The sequence below is a fragment of the Vipera ursinii genome (assembly GCF_947247035.1).
Source record: "Vipera ursinii genome assembly, chromosome: 1".
In the NCBI taxonomy this organism is placed as follows: domain Eukaryota; kingdom Metazoa; phylum Chordata; class Lepidosauria; order Squamata; family Viperidae; genus Vipera; species Vipera ursinii.
In genome coordinates, this window is record NC_139512.1 from 286,145,483 (window position 1) to 286,159,441 (window position 13,959).

Sequence of the window (13,959 nt, forward strand, 5' to 3'; positions counted from 1 at the left end):
GGCAAAAATATCAAATTTTCCATTTCCCCAAAAGCACAAAAGTTATGGCAATAAGCCAGAATAAAGAGAAGATGCTCAGACATAAAATAGAAATATAAGACTATGCGAAGATGGATCTTTTAAAGAAATATATGCCAACAAGAAACTAAGTTTGACCATGTGAAAGTATAGATAAAGATTCTAGGTACTCAGAGAGAATGATTATTGGATTTAATCCAGATTTTCCAAATGAAACCTCATCTCACTTCTACCGCATATTAAAAGGTTTGAGTTTAGGTTTTGAAAAATGTGTAGAAGTAATTATATTTTGTCCAACATAACATGACAGCAGAATAAGAAATGTACATGTTATATCATTGCTTAATATTAAGATAAAACTGAGGCAGGAGACTGACTCAATGATTTTTTTTTATTTACAGGTTACTTAGCTATTTTTTCCCTAAAATAAAAACAATTTTAAGTACTATGATGATCTTCACAGAGCAGTAATATTCTATGTGTTTTAGAATACACAAGTGTATTTTAGACTATTTTAAAGGAAGTAATCACTAGCTAAATCTCAATTACCTCACATTCCATCCGCAGTAGTGCACCAAGTAAAGGACTTCTCCACCTTCAATATCAGAATCTTTAATACTAGCTTCATACATTTTTTGACTTTTCCCTCGTCCATACCGCACTTGGACTTTCATGCCTGGTGGATAACACTCAAACTCTTCCTCTTCATTTTTGTCATCTTCCTCCTCCTCCTCCTCCTCCTCTTCTTCTTCCTCCTCCTCTTCTCCTTCTTCATCTTCTTCCTTAATGGTGACATCGCTTGAAAGGTTTAAAAAATGTCAGTTAATAAAAATATTGAAAAAATGTTCAGTGCCAAATGGTGTATACTGATTAATATTGGGGATGCACAGAAAGTGAGGAATAGCAGGTTCCATATATATTTATATGTATAGATAGACAGAAAGATATAGGTATATACACGCGTCCGTATATATGTGTGTGTATATGTATACATACATGTATATATGAAATCCTTTAAAGATGAGTGATTTCTAATTGAGTTGGCAACTGACAAGAAAATAGCAAACAATCAGAATAGTGACAAAGGAGGCATTTTAAGGAAGATTTTAAAAGATGACTTGGTTTAATGAAAATGTTTCATTACTATCTCTGGAAGCTAAAGATGTATGTTACAGTGCTACTGGGACAAATTATTCTTAGCTGAAGTATGTTTTCCTCTTGAAATTGTATCAGTTTAGTGTGCTTTACATAGGACTAGTCCTTAGAGTATACTATATCTCTGATTTCTCTTTGTTATGATGGCTCAATCAGTAACAGATTATTTAGAAAACACATTTGATTATTTTATCCTATTTTATTTATGTGTGATTAATATTTTAGTTTAAAATCAGCACATTCAAAAATGCTTTGAACTAGTGTTTTTCAAAGTTGAAGCAGTAACCTAAGCCTCAAGAGAGTTTATCAGAGTACTGTGAGGCTCAAAGAAAAAAAGATTTCTAAATAATAGGAATATTATTGGGAGTTCCAAAATAATATAAACTTTAAAACTCAATACTAATTTATTATGTTTTTGGACTTAAGAAATATTTCTCTGTTAAATGCTGGGCAGGGGCTTTATTTTCTCTAGTGAATTTCAGTTTGGGAAAGGAAAGAACTCAAAATTAAGGATCCACATTTGATTGAGTAGATCAGAAATGAATACACTATATGGCAGTTAACTTTGCCTGTTTCTGCTGAAGTCACATTATTTTATCCAGTACAGTTAGTCCTTGACTTACAACCATTCATTTAGTGACCAAAGTTACAACAGTGCTGAAAAAAATTACATATACCTAGTCCTCACATTATGACCATTGTAACATCCCCAGAGTCACATGATCAAAATTTGGATGCTTGACAACTGGCATGTTTTCACAATGGTTGCAATGTGGTCACCATTTATAACCTTCCCAGCCAGCTTCTGACAACCAAAGTCAATAGGGAAAGCTGGATTTGCTTAATGTCTGCAGGATTCACTTAACTGCAGTGATTTGCTTAACAACCATGGCAAAAAAGATCATAAAATTGGGTGTGACTCACTTAATAACCAGCTTGTTTAGCAACAGAAATTCTGGTGCCAATGGTACATCAAGGACTATCTGTATAAAAAATTAGCCTGCTTCTTAATCTTGGTAATAAGTTATGAGAAGCAGAGAACAAAACTCTGGTTACTCCCACAGTTCACTCCTGTTCCATATTCTTTCTCTATATTTTTCTCTGGTAATATATTTAACTTATGGTATTAAAAACAATTATGTTTTAATAATTGAGCATTATGTTAAAGAAAATCTCAACCCACAATAAGCGTGGTTGAACAGATTACAATTACAATAGAAATATTGCAGTAGAAATGATAAATCTAAACTGTAATTTTTAATTTGTGAAAAAACCCTCATCTTTTAATTTAATGCAGTTTAATAGCTCTCTCCCACCAGTTACGTAATAAAAGTTCATTTTAATACATATATCTTTCTTACTTAGTAATATAACCAGTCTCCCAAAAAAGATCAAACCGTACCTTAGTATTTTTAGTACTGTTGAAGACACTTTTAACAATACAAAAAGTGTTTGGGGATCACTCAAATAGCTTTTTCTTATTTAAAATGCTTTTGAATAGAAAACCCTTTTTTCCTCATACTACAGTATAGAAAGGTACAACATTGCAAAATTGGTTTACTTTACTTCAGAGTCAGGCTAAGGAGGAAGCATAAAAAGTTCAAATATTATTAAAAACTAAACAGAAAAATGCCACTGAGTGTATGGAACTGTTTAAGTGATTTAGAAATCATAAATACTCTTCTTAAGGAATATTAAAGAGATCTAAAAATAGCAGATAGCATTTACCTCCCGTTCTCTTCTTCTCCTTTCTACTAATTTATATCACCAGTATTTTAATTCTCATTTTAAAATATCTAAAGCTGATGAATGAGATTAATTGATAATTCTATCCTTTTAGCATAACAATAGTTTACTATCAGAATAGAATAAAACGAGAATGGCCAACTAGTGAAGTAGATAGATGCCTAGCTGATTTGCAGTAAATCGGAAATAATGGATCAGATTTAGGTTACGACTAAATTTTACATTTTTAAATGTTGCTTCTTATTTATCCATCAACTCTTGGAAAAATTAGGAATATAACATAAACCTAAGCAATTGATGGAGCTGCTGTACTTAAAGGCCACTCCCACATTCTCAGAAAATGCAGTTACATAGAACCATGGGCTTGTATTTATGCCACTATTTATCCTCATACTTCCTTCGTTTTGTTCACCATGTTACCTTTGTGATAGCTTAATAAAAAATACTGACCCAAGAGAGAATTTTATTTTTATTTTATTCTGGGCAGCTTGAGTACTTTTCTTGTGTTATGCCCAACTATTTAAAAGAATCAATGGAAATAAAGGCAAATGGATGGGAAAGGAAACCACAAATGAATTGTTCTGTGGCTATCTTAAGAGCTCAGTTCTCTTAATGAAAGCAAATTCCCAGGCTGCAGTAGGTATTCAGTAGTACTCTTTAGCTTTATTTAAATTTTATGTGTGCCACATTTAGTTATAATGGAAATCTTTGGTTACAAATGCTGGATCCAGAAGAAAAGCCAAACTAGAATCTGCAAGATATGTCTCCAGCCTTCTGTAGATAAATAAAAAAAATAATATAATATAATAAACATTACATGTTCTCAACTGTTTCTTGTTAAGGTTAATTTCTAAGATTCCTTGTTGCAAATAAAAGGTTGCAAAAATCATGGATTGTGAAAGCAATGCCAATAGTCCTTAAATTCTCACAATCAGGCAACATCATCTCCTGAGAATATATATCAATTTCTAATGAAGTTAAAGCACAGATCATTTTTTTTAACTACTGTGTGATAAAGAGTGATTAGCAATTATAGATGGAAGATACAAAGATGTAAGTAAATTCAAGAATGTTCATTTGAAGGCAAAGCTGAATGGTTAAGAATACATACATGTTACACGTTTCTCAATAGATTGCTATAATGTGAGGACCAATGCAACCTGTCCCCAAATTGAAAATCTTGAATTATAGATAAGAAGCGAAGTATTGAACACCTTGAGATAGAAATCCTTAGAAGAAAAGTCCAGTATGGCTTTGGGGAAATTTACTTTGCCATGTTTGCATCCAAGTAAAAGCTCACTTTCTTATATTTCAACTTTGATAAACCTAATACAAGAAGGATTTGTGTAGCGGGTGATATCCACAACTCTTAAAACATGTTTATAAAACTGATGTGTAATTTTTTATATACATAAGTAACAGTGCAAAAATCATAGTCTTGGAAAGCAGTGAACAAACAGGCTTAGAGCATTACAGCATCAGAGTTCAGTGTAGCAATAAGATGGCAAAGTAAGATGAGAATGTAAGCAGTTCCCATATATAAACCATTCGAAGCAAATAAGGTAAATATATTAAGGAAAATAGAAGCTTTAATCTTCAGTATAGGAAAATGAAAGAATCCAGTAAGCAGCAAAAGGAACTATATTAGAACGTCCTTTGGAAATGGAGACACATTTTTCTTGACCCTAATTGTATAAGATCTGTATTAATGAAGTGTGCAAAGGAATTCCCATCAATTCTAGCAAGGATTCCTATAATAATAGTGTTTTATTATTTTTACCTGCCATGCACTTGTATCTTAAAATAGTACAAGACCTACTTTTCCCCATAACAGACACCTTTTTTCTCAGTCTGAGAAAGTGTCACTAGCCACTCATAAACTTCTATGGCTGAGAGTGGAGAAGAATTTGGGTCTCCCACCTATCATGCCAACATGTTAACTCTATGGTATTCAGAAAAAGAAAAATATCAATTGCCACCAAATTCGTTCTAAGAATATGTCTGTCAGCAAAGTTCAACAGGAGCTCAGTTAGTCAATATTCCAACATTATAAAAATTTAACTACTTAGCTTGTCTCTTGTATGTGCAAGAATACACAGAAAGAAGCATTTAACTGTTCTGCAAATTAATGAGGTAAATCCAGTGACATATTTGAATCTTTGATATTTTAGAAGATCACTAACTTTCTTGGCCATTTTAAAATGTATCCCATAAAGTTTCATCAGTTCATAGAAAGTATAATCAACAGCAACATCTGGTAGAAGGCAATGTGATCCTATTAGTGTAACTCATCAGAAGATCATTGTATGTTATGCTGTTCAGATACTCGTCACCAAATATAAAAAGTAAATTGAATGTTTGCTCAAATAAAAACTATTTTGCATTATAGAAATAAAGATTCTGTCAGGTTTCAACAATTTGCTATTCATTATAGATATGCTGACTTTATACACTTTATATACAAAGTACAATAATCCCTGCCCTTTTGCCTCCTTTAAAAAATTGTCTTTGTCTCTAAATTCTGTCATGACATAATTCTCAAACCATAATTTTTTTAAGAAATCATTTAATAAACCTATCTGCCAAAATATATTTAACAAATACACCATTATAATTTTATAAACTCAACAGCTAATTAGGGAAATTATACTGTTGTTAGCTGATCTTTCTTCTTACTGCAAATATTACTTTGACTAAAAATCTACCATGAAACCCCTTTATAAAAAATTAAACAAAACAGTGACATATAATTCAAAACTTGACTCCATATAAACATGAAGAACATTTTTCTAAGTGCAAAGAGACTTTGCTTTAAATTTTTACAGTTCCTTTCTCCAAAGCTACGTGCAAACAGAAAATTATTTGTCAGTAAAGCTCACAGCACAATCCTAAATCTCTTACTGTATTTCAGAGACTAATAAAATATGGGCATTATATAAAAGGCAAAGTGTTATTGATTTCATTATTAAGGCCAAAATTACAGTTGTACTACAATGCATTTCAGAAGTATGTTTGGATTTGTAATAATAATAAAAAGAGAGAATGTGAACTTTAGGAAAATACGATGCCATGGTAAGGGAAGAAAAAAGGAACACCCAATATGCCATGCTATATCGGGGCAATAAGCTGACTTTGTAATAATGCCGCTGGGGGGGGGGCGAAAGCCCTAATAAGCAGACATATACATAGAATGAAGGCTATTGCTAAGCACATTGGTTTGTGCTTAAATTGTAAGCCGCCCTGAGTCTTCGGAGAAGGGCGGGATATAAATGGGTTTAAAATAAAAATAAATAAATAAATAAATTCATCTCCTAGGAGGAGAAGAGAGGGAGAAGGAGAAGGAGTTATAATTTAATATGCAAAGTGTTTTATTGCACTTAAAACAAAATTCAACAAAGACATTAGTCTGACATCTTGCCAGGCATGATTTAGAAGGGGAAGCCACACGTTCTCTGCTTATTAAGCTTCGAGTATTTTCACACAAGTGTAAACAATTAAACAACCTGAACAGTGAAAGTTCTAGCTGCTGCATGTGCGTGTCACTCTAAGCTTAGCCATGCAGAGTTTGGGAATATGTTTTCACATTTGTTTGTCTGTTTAAAAGATTTATATGGTCACCCATCTTAGTCAACTCTGGGTGGCTCATAATCTATATAGTACTAAAACTCTGGTGTCAGTCAAATATATTAGCCACTATATCTTAATCTTTGCCCACCAGCTTTCATTTTTCAACTGCTTCCTACTCTGAAACTGAGTGTAGACCAGTTCCTCTCTGGCCACCGGAAATCAGGTAGACCGATCCCAGTCCTGCTGTAGCTCCCAGGAGATCCCATGATCCTATCTTTAAACTGTCTCTGACAGCTTCCTACAATTCCACGTAAAAGCCGGCAGAGATTCTAAGCTGTTCTGAGGTCAAAAATGCAACATATAAAATTTTGGTTAAAAAAATTAAATTAAATTATTTCCAGCATAATTGTGTCATGTGGAGAGAGAGCTGAAGAAACAGAAGATGAAAAGACTGCTTGTCTCCAGAATCACAAAGAAAGGTACAGAATGAGGAGACAAGAAAAGAGGTGAAAGGGGAAGATCAAATGAAGAATATGTGGCAAACACTAATTACTGTGAGAGTCACTCAACGCACCAGTACCCTTCAATAACAAGACCTCAACAGAGGAAGAGTGAAGCAAAACGCATGGCTTGTACAATGTATGATGCTGCTGCTGCCATGGCCAAAGTCTGCCATCACTGTTGTACCTTCCTATTCCCTGGAGAAACTGAGGAAGGGAAGGAAGGATTTTCAATTGCTCCTTGCCAACTTCACACAAAGAAACTCAATGGGGAAGCTAGTAGGAAATCAGAAGTTGCTCCAGCTTCCAGTGCTTTTTTGCCCATCCTTGATCATTCTGTTTCTCTGTTCTTAGGTAAGGAAGTATCTCTTAAATAATGACCCAATGAGACACAGGCTGTCTGATAGCAATTATAATTCATTGTAACACTTATAATGAAGTTAGCAACCACTGCAGAAGCAATGCCCTAGAACAGACCTCTGTGTTTCCTTGGAAAAAACAATCAGTTCTTCCCCACTTTATTGGAAGGGCACGAGAAAGAAAGGCAAAAAGATAACAATTCCCAGTATATCAGACTCACATTTGAAAACAAGAGTATTTATTAAAATTCTTGTGCACTTACTTAAAATACATATTTTATTTCATCTAATCAAAATTCAGAAAAACTTGTGCCTTGGCTGTTCATTTTCCCTCCTGGTTATTGCTGAGAGGTTTGACACTAATTTGTCTGTGTGTTGGGGTGGGGGTGGGGGATGTTAATCCATTAATCAAGTTAAGGATGAATGTAACTTTATTGGTTGTGTTGACTTTGAACTATGATAAATCATCAGAATCTGTAAACTCTAATATTAACTAGACTTAGCATTGGTACAAACATGAGGATTAAAATCTGAGCTAAAATGGAGTGTGTGTGATTACTTTCTAGAAATGAGAGAAGGAATAGGGAGGGATATTCCCAAGCATATCAATGTAGGAAACTAGTATTGTATAACCGATCCTTAAAAGAGACCTAAATGAATACCGATCACACAACATTAAAAGTTTCCCATCCTTTAAAATGCAGCCCATGCAGAGTAAAAGAATAGGTTAAGTCAATCTCCAGATGCTGGCAATATTCAAAAAGTAGTAGTAAAGAACATTTTGCAATTTCAACAGATTTAATTGTAACAAAGTAACACAAACTTCGCATAAATAAGTAACTTCAATGCAAACATACTATTATTAATCTCCAGAATGAAGCAGTTACTAAAAGTTTATAAAGATACCAAATTTTATACTGTTTTTATGAATTCCTAGCAAATTTTGTACAGATATCTAAAATTACAGATATATTTTAATTAGTTGTTGGTAAACTATCATATCTTCTAATCTAAGAGATATTACATTAAATCACTAACCTCTCTCCCATGAAAATTATGTACCTTTGTCTAAACGTCCTAATTTATAAATCAAAAGGTAACAATTACAGACAGAGGAATTAATATGATTAATAAATCAGAGTTGCAGAATGTTAGAAATGGACACAGATTAGTAAACCGATTAAAAAATGTCTAAATCTGCAAATATCAGATAGATAGATAGATAGATAGATAGATAGATAGATAGATAGATAGATAGATAGATAGATAGATAGATAGATAGATAGATAAAAACACATATATAACCTTGGAACATTCTGTTCTATGATAATCATATAGTAACTTTAAAATGGATCCTTTTATATCTCATCAGATTAAATATCTTTTAATCACAAAATATGAACAGCTGCAGTTATATGCTGTAATCTGATGTTATATATATCAAGCAGAATTCCACAAAATTCAGTAGTGAATGTTTGTAGCTCTGTAGTTTCAAAAGTTTGCTTTTATCAAATTATAGCCTAAGCCTAACTTTGAATTCCCCTATGTATTTGCATAAAGCCGCAACAAAGATGTAAAATTTTGAACTCTGAAAGCACTGAGTAAAAAAGTCTGAAAGGCCAGAAACTTAATGGCAATCATTTTACAGTTCTATTTTATGTTGTTGCAACATAACCTTAGCAAGAGGTTCTCACCTTGTTTTTTTTTTCTAAATTACCAAACACTATATCTGAATAAATTTTAATGATGTAAGTCTTTACGATGATCATTAACCAGCACAGGAATGAAGTTTTGATGAAAAAAACATCCACACAGGAAACTGTGTGACTATGTTCCATGTCTACACCCTGTACTTGCAGTGTTCCATCCACAGATACAAAAAAAGGGTTCTTAAGTTTAATGGCATCAGTACATTTGTTTGCCAAGGGGACCTAACAGCCATACCAATATATGCAAGCTATGGAACTGAAGTAGAACAAAAGAACAGTGAAAACTGCAAACTAAAAGCAAATCACTAATGCTTTCATCAGGTGTAAACATGATCTATGAGACAGTATCTTCTAATCTAAAACATCATATAAACACTACATTGACAATGTAAATTGGTCTATCTCTCTGTCTCTTTCACACACACACACCTACACATACGTGCACACATGCACGCACACACTTAAAAATAAACATTCTGGAGCATGTTAGGATATTGCCCAAATATCCTAAAACAAAAGAATGACACTGCATATTTCAGTCACATGACTAACATATTTTAGGTGCATCAGTAATAACTTTGTATGATACTCAACCCAGAATCAACATTTCTGCTTGTTATGCCCAGTATTTTCTGCAACCTTGAGGGCTGTAAAACAACTTTTGAAAAAAGCTGAAATTCAATATAATAGTTTATTAGCTAAAAATATAAGGGAGTCAAATCAAGCTTTGGGTTAGTAAGAGACATTGCCATTTGAATGATACTAATATACAGTGAAACTTCATTTTAATGGGAGAAGTATTCAATATTCACAAATATCCATTAAATAAGTCATATAATTGGATTATGTCATTTTCATAGTGACATTACATAGATTGTACAAATTATATAATTTGCATCAATTGTACAGTTATTCGCATCTATGTGAGAACATTACATGAAATGACACAAATGATGTAATTTGTGTGACGGTAATGATGCAAATTATGTCATGTACAGTATGTCATTTAAACCATGTCATTTTGTTAATGACAAACTGCCATGTAAAGTCTATCAAACTCTAGTAAGTTGAGGTTTCACTGTATTTAACATTAGATACATTGTTAAAACATTTACATTCAAAGGTGGCATATGCTAATGAATTCTAAAGTATGCAAGGCAATTTAGGTTTTTCAAAAATACTTCTCAAGTTTATGCCATACCTACAGTGCTTCCCTACATTTTTTAAAAGACTCCTTTTACTTAACCTCCCCACTTTCTTAGCAGGTTTTTGTCACAATCTAATTTTAAAACTCCACCAACAAAACCACCAGAAACATGTAATTATGAAAAGGTAATAGCAATTCTCAATAAGGCAGTTAGTGCAGTTAACTGAGAAATTAACTCACTTTTCTCACTAATAATACAATATAACATTTGAACAGAAAAGCTCCTACACATTAGTTCTGGGAGTCCTTTCCTCCTCAAAACCTAACTGCCTTAAAGATAAATTTACCTAGAGTCCCTACTCTAATAAACGACAGTCAAATCACAGATACTGCTATGTTCATTTCCAAGTGATTTTACTAGAATCATTCATTCTGTCAAATACTGACCAGCTGAACACAATGAGTGAGCAAATGCTTCAACAAACTCCTTAATACTTACAGAATTTCTGTTAATCAGAAACCAGAATAAAAATTCATTTACAACAGTGATGCAAATAAACTGGATATCCAGATAAATTATATCCCAACAAAAATTTCTGAGTAAGGCAGAACGGTTATAAGAAATGCGATTTTCTTCCACAGTTTTTAAAAATTTACATCTTGTTAAAAGTCTATTTTAAAAACCTTGTTCCTTTCATAGAATTTAAGGGAAACAAAAGAATCTTACTTTGCTATCTCTCTCTCTTCAGTTTCCGGAATGGTGCTCTGATTTTCCAGATTTTTACATTCTGTGTCTTCGTTACATTCCACATTGGCTTCATCATTTGTTATGGTTATTCTTAACTCTTTCTCCTGCTCATCTGGAGGCTCCTGAAAACATTTTTTAATCCCCTATATGAAAGAAGAACATTGCTATCATTCACAATTAAAGAAACTGTTAATTACAAAGTTGACTGTCTTTGCACCAGCCATTTTTCCAACTAATGTCCAAATACCAACAATCAATTAACACATCCTTAGTATTCATCCACAGTAGGGGTCCTTTTTCATGTTTTGTTACTATGAAAGGTGTGGTATGGATATGTTTATGAATCAGCTTCATTGTTAGGTATGAAAAACTGCACATGCTTAGAAATAAATTTGCTTGCAAACTGGTGCCTTGCCCAGCATCTTTAAGAGAGGGTGATGTACATGACCTCAAGCAAGAAATAGGACAGAAATCTGTAATCAAAAGACTACACAATTGGGATAGACTACTTGGTCATTAAGCTAGGTGAAAATCACATGGCTGTGATTGTGCTTATGATTTTACTTCAGTTTTCCTTTGCTTTAATAGCATCAGAAGAGTACAACCCAAACAGATGAGTGACCCAAATGGCAGGAAGTGCTTCCAGAACTTGATCCACAAGGAAACCTGATAAATGGGCAAATGTTATAGCCCTTTTCCCCTCACTCTGCTCCCTTTTGGAATGCTTATCCCAGCACTGGGATAATTAGCAAGAAGAGAAATTGATGTATTTACATTCATTGGGATTATAAGTGACTAATATTGGGGAGTACACATCGAAAGGAATGTGCTAGTACCAGTGTTTACCTAGCACACTCACGGCCTTCAATGAAAAACTGATTAGGATTTTGTCAAGTGTCAGGCAGCAAGGGAGAGTCTAATTGAGGTCAAAGACTTGAGCTTGTTAACTTACGATTAGCCCTTTTCAGGGATGTGCTGTGCTGCAGCTAAAAGCAGCTTAGGAAGATATAGCTTGTTTAAACAATCCCTATGATATTTTTTTTTGAGGGGGGGGGGGAGAGACACAGGTCAGGTATAGGACAATGCTAACGGATTGTAATGTTGAACATGTGACTAAAAGAGCCGGACACAGCAAAGGTCATCAATATGGAAATTGGTTTCCAAGTTATTTTTTCCATGAGTGTTGTGTATATATATTTGCCAGTGGCCTTTATCCCAAGATGGCAAGCTTTAAAAAAAAAGATTAAAATTGCCTGTAAAATAAAGTCCTTTTATAAAATTAATTGACCCTTAATTAGCATACAATGATTGGGTCCAAAGGTAATCCTTCTTTCTTTACAATAGAAAAGATGAAAAGAAGATAGTATAAGTTTTATTGGGAAGAAAAGATTAGAAAAGCGGAGGGAGGGAGGAGCTCCTCCTAGGCAATGGCTAATCTTCAAAGACAAAAGCATCTTGAAGACTTCTTCGATTTCAATAGTGCCTTAGAGTCTTCTGAATGAACATTAAACAAACTACTACTCAACTGCTGGCCTATTTGCATCCAAATGGAACAGAGGAAATTCAGAATCTTCTGTTAATTATAGCAATTCTTTGGAACAGAAAATTACACACACACACACACACATATATATATATACACACATACACACACACACACACATATATACATATACATATACATATACATATACATACATATACATATACATATACATATACATATATATACATATACATATACATATACATATATATATATATATATATATATATATATATATATATATATATATATATATATATCAATATTAACATACTAACTCCTCCCCTTATTTTTTAATGAAAAGATTGTTTTAAAGAAAGCATTCCTATACAGATAGTTCTTGTTTAATGGCACTAATTAAGACAGGAAATTCCATTGTTAAATGAAGTGGCCATAAATAGAAAAAGCACATAAGTGCACCACTTAGCAACAGCAATTCCAGAAATCCCAGTGGCTGTTGTTAAACAAGGATTTGTAGGTTGTTAAGTAATCATCTCAAGTGTCGGCGACTTCTTGCTGGCTTCCTGATTGACTTTGGTTGTGGGAAGCAAGCAGAGAAGGTTGCAAATGACAATCACATGACTGTGGGACACAGCTCTAAGTATGAGGTCTGGTTGTAACTACAATTCATTCAGCACCATTTTAAGTTCAAATGAGTTCTAAATGAGTGACCATTAAATAAGGACCACCTGTAAGATAAATCAGTATTAATATATGTCAATATTCAGTTACAATTTATAATGACGCTGAACTCAACCGGATAACATCACTGATGAGCATCTTCAAAATCAAACACTGCTTGTTCTACCCTAATAATGTAGCAATAAATTCATTATCATCAGCACTTTGGAGGTATCTCAGATTGAAATAATGAACGGGATGCAATAACATTTCATGATACAGTTGCAAAGTATCTCAGGTCATTTCCACACTACTGGTTTTTACAGTCTTTATAGCATCAGACAGCCAACTACTGAAGTACTAATAAAGGAGAATATTTGTAGCTTGGGTTGACATGAGGGGTCCTTGGCCCTCTTAGACCACCCCTACCAACTGACAGGCAAGCCACTAGAATATAAACCAGGGCTCTTCAAACTTGGCCCTTTTATGACTTGTGGACTTCAACTCCCAAAATTCCTGAGCCAGCTAGCTCAGGAATTCTGGGAGTTGAAGTCCACAAGTCATAAAAGGGCCAAATTTGAAGACCCCTGATATAAACTGACGGCAAACAGCACTCCTTACTAGCACTGATGATGTTACCTAGTTTGGGTAATGAAACATCTGCATGAAAACAAGCAAGGTCAGAGAGCTTGTCTTTGTCTTTTGTGTGTGTCCTTTCCAGTCAGTCTCATTTCCTGCCAAGTGCCTTTCAAAAGATCATTTGGAAATAGTGTTATTTTTCCTGACTTTTCCCCATTTCTCCATCACCACACAACTAGGCCTTTATATACTAACTGAAATTTC

The 13,959-nt window shown here is 33.6% G+C and overlaps 1 protein-coding gene across 4 annotated transcripts in view; it reads right to left on the minus strand.

The window, feature by feature from the left end:
- The window catches only part of ARID4B (AT-rich interaction domain 4B), a 90,642-nt gene that overhangs the window by 18,970 nt on the left and 57,713 nt on the right, over positions 1–13,959 (minus strand). For 3 of the 4 annotated variants that reach the window (XM_083361614.1, XM_083361613.1, XM_083361612.1), the window contains exons 16-17: positions 10,929–11,092; positions 568–816 (exon numbers count right to left, since the gene is read on the minus strand). In XM_083361614.1, coding sequence (XP_083217740.1) covers positions 568–816; positions 10,929–11,092 — 413 coding nt within the window. The remainder of the gene's footprint in view (positions 1–567; positions 817–10,928; positions 11,093–13,959) is intronic. The other variant, XM_083361615.1, reaches the window with a different exon arrangement.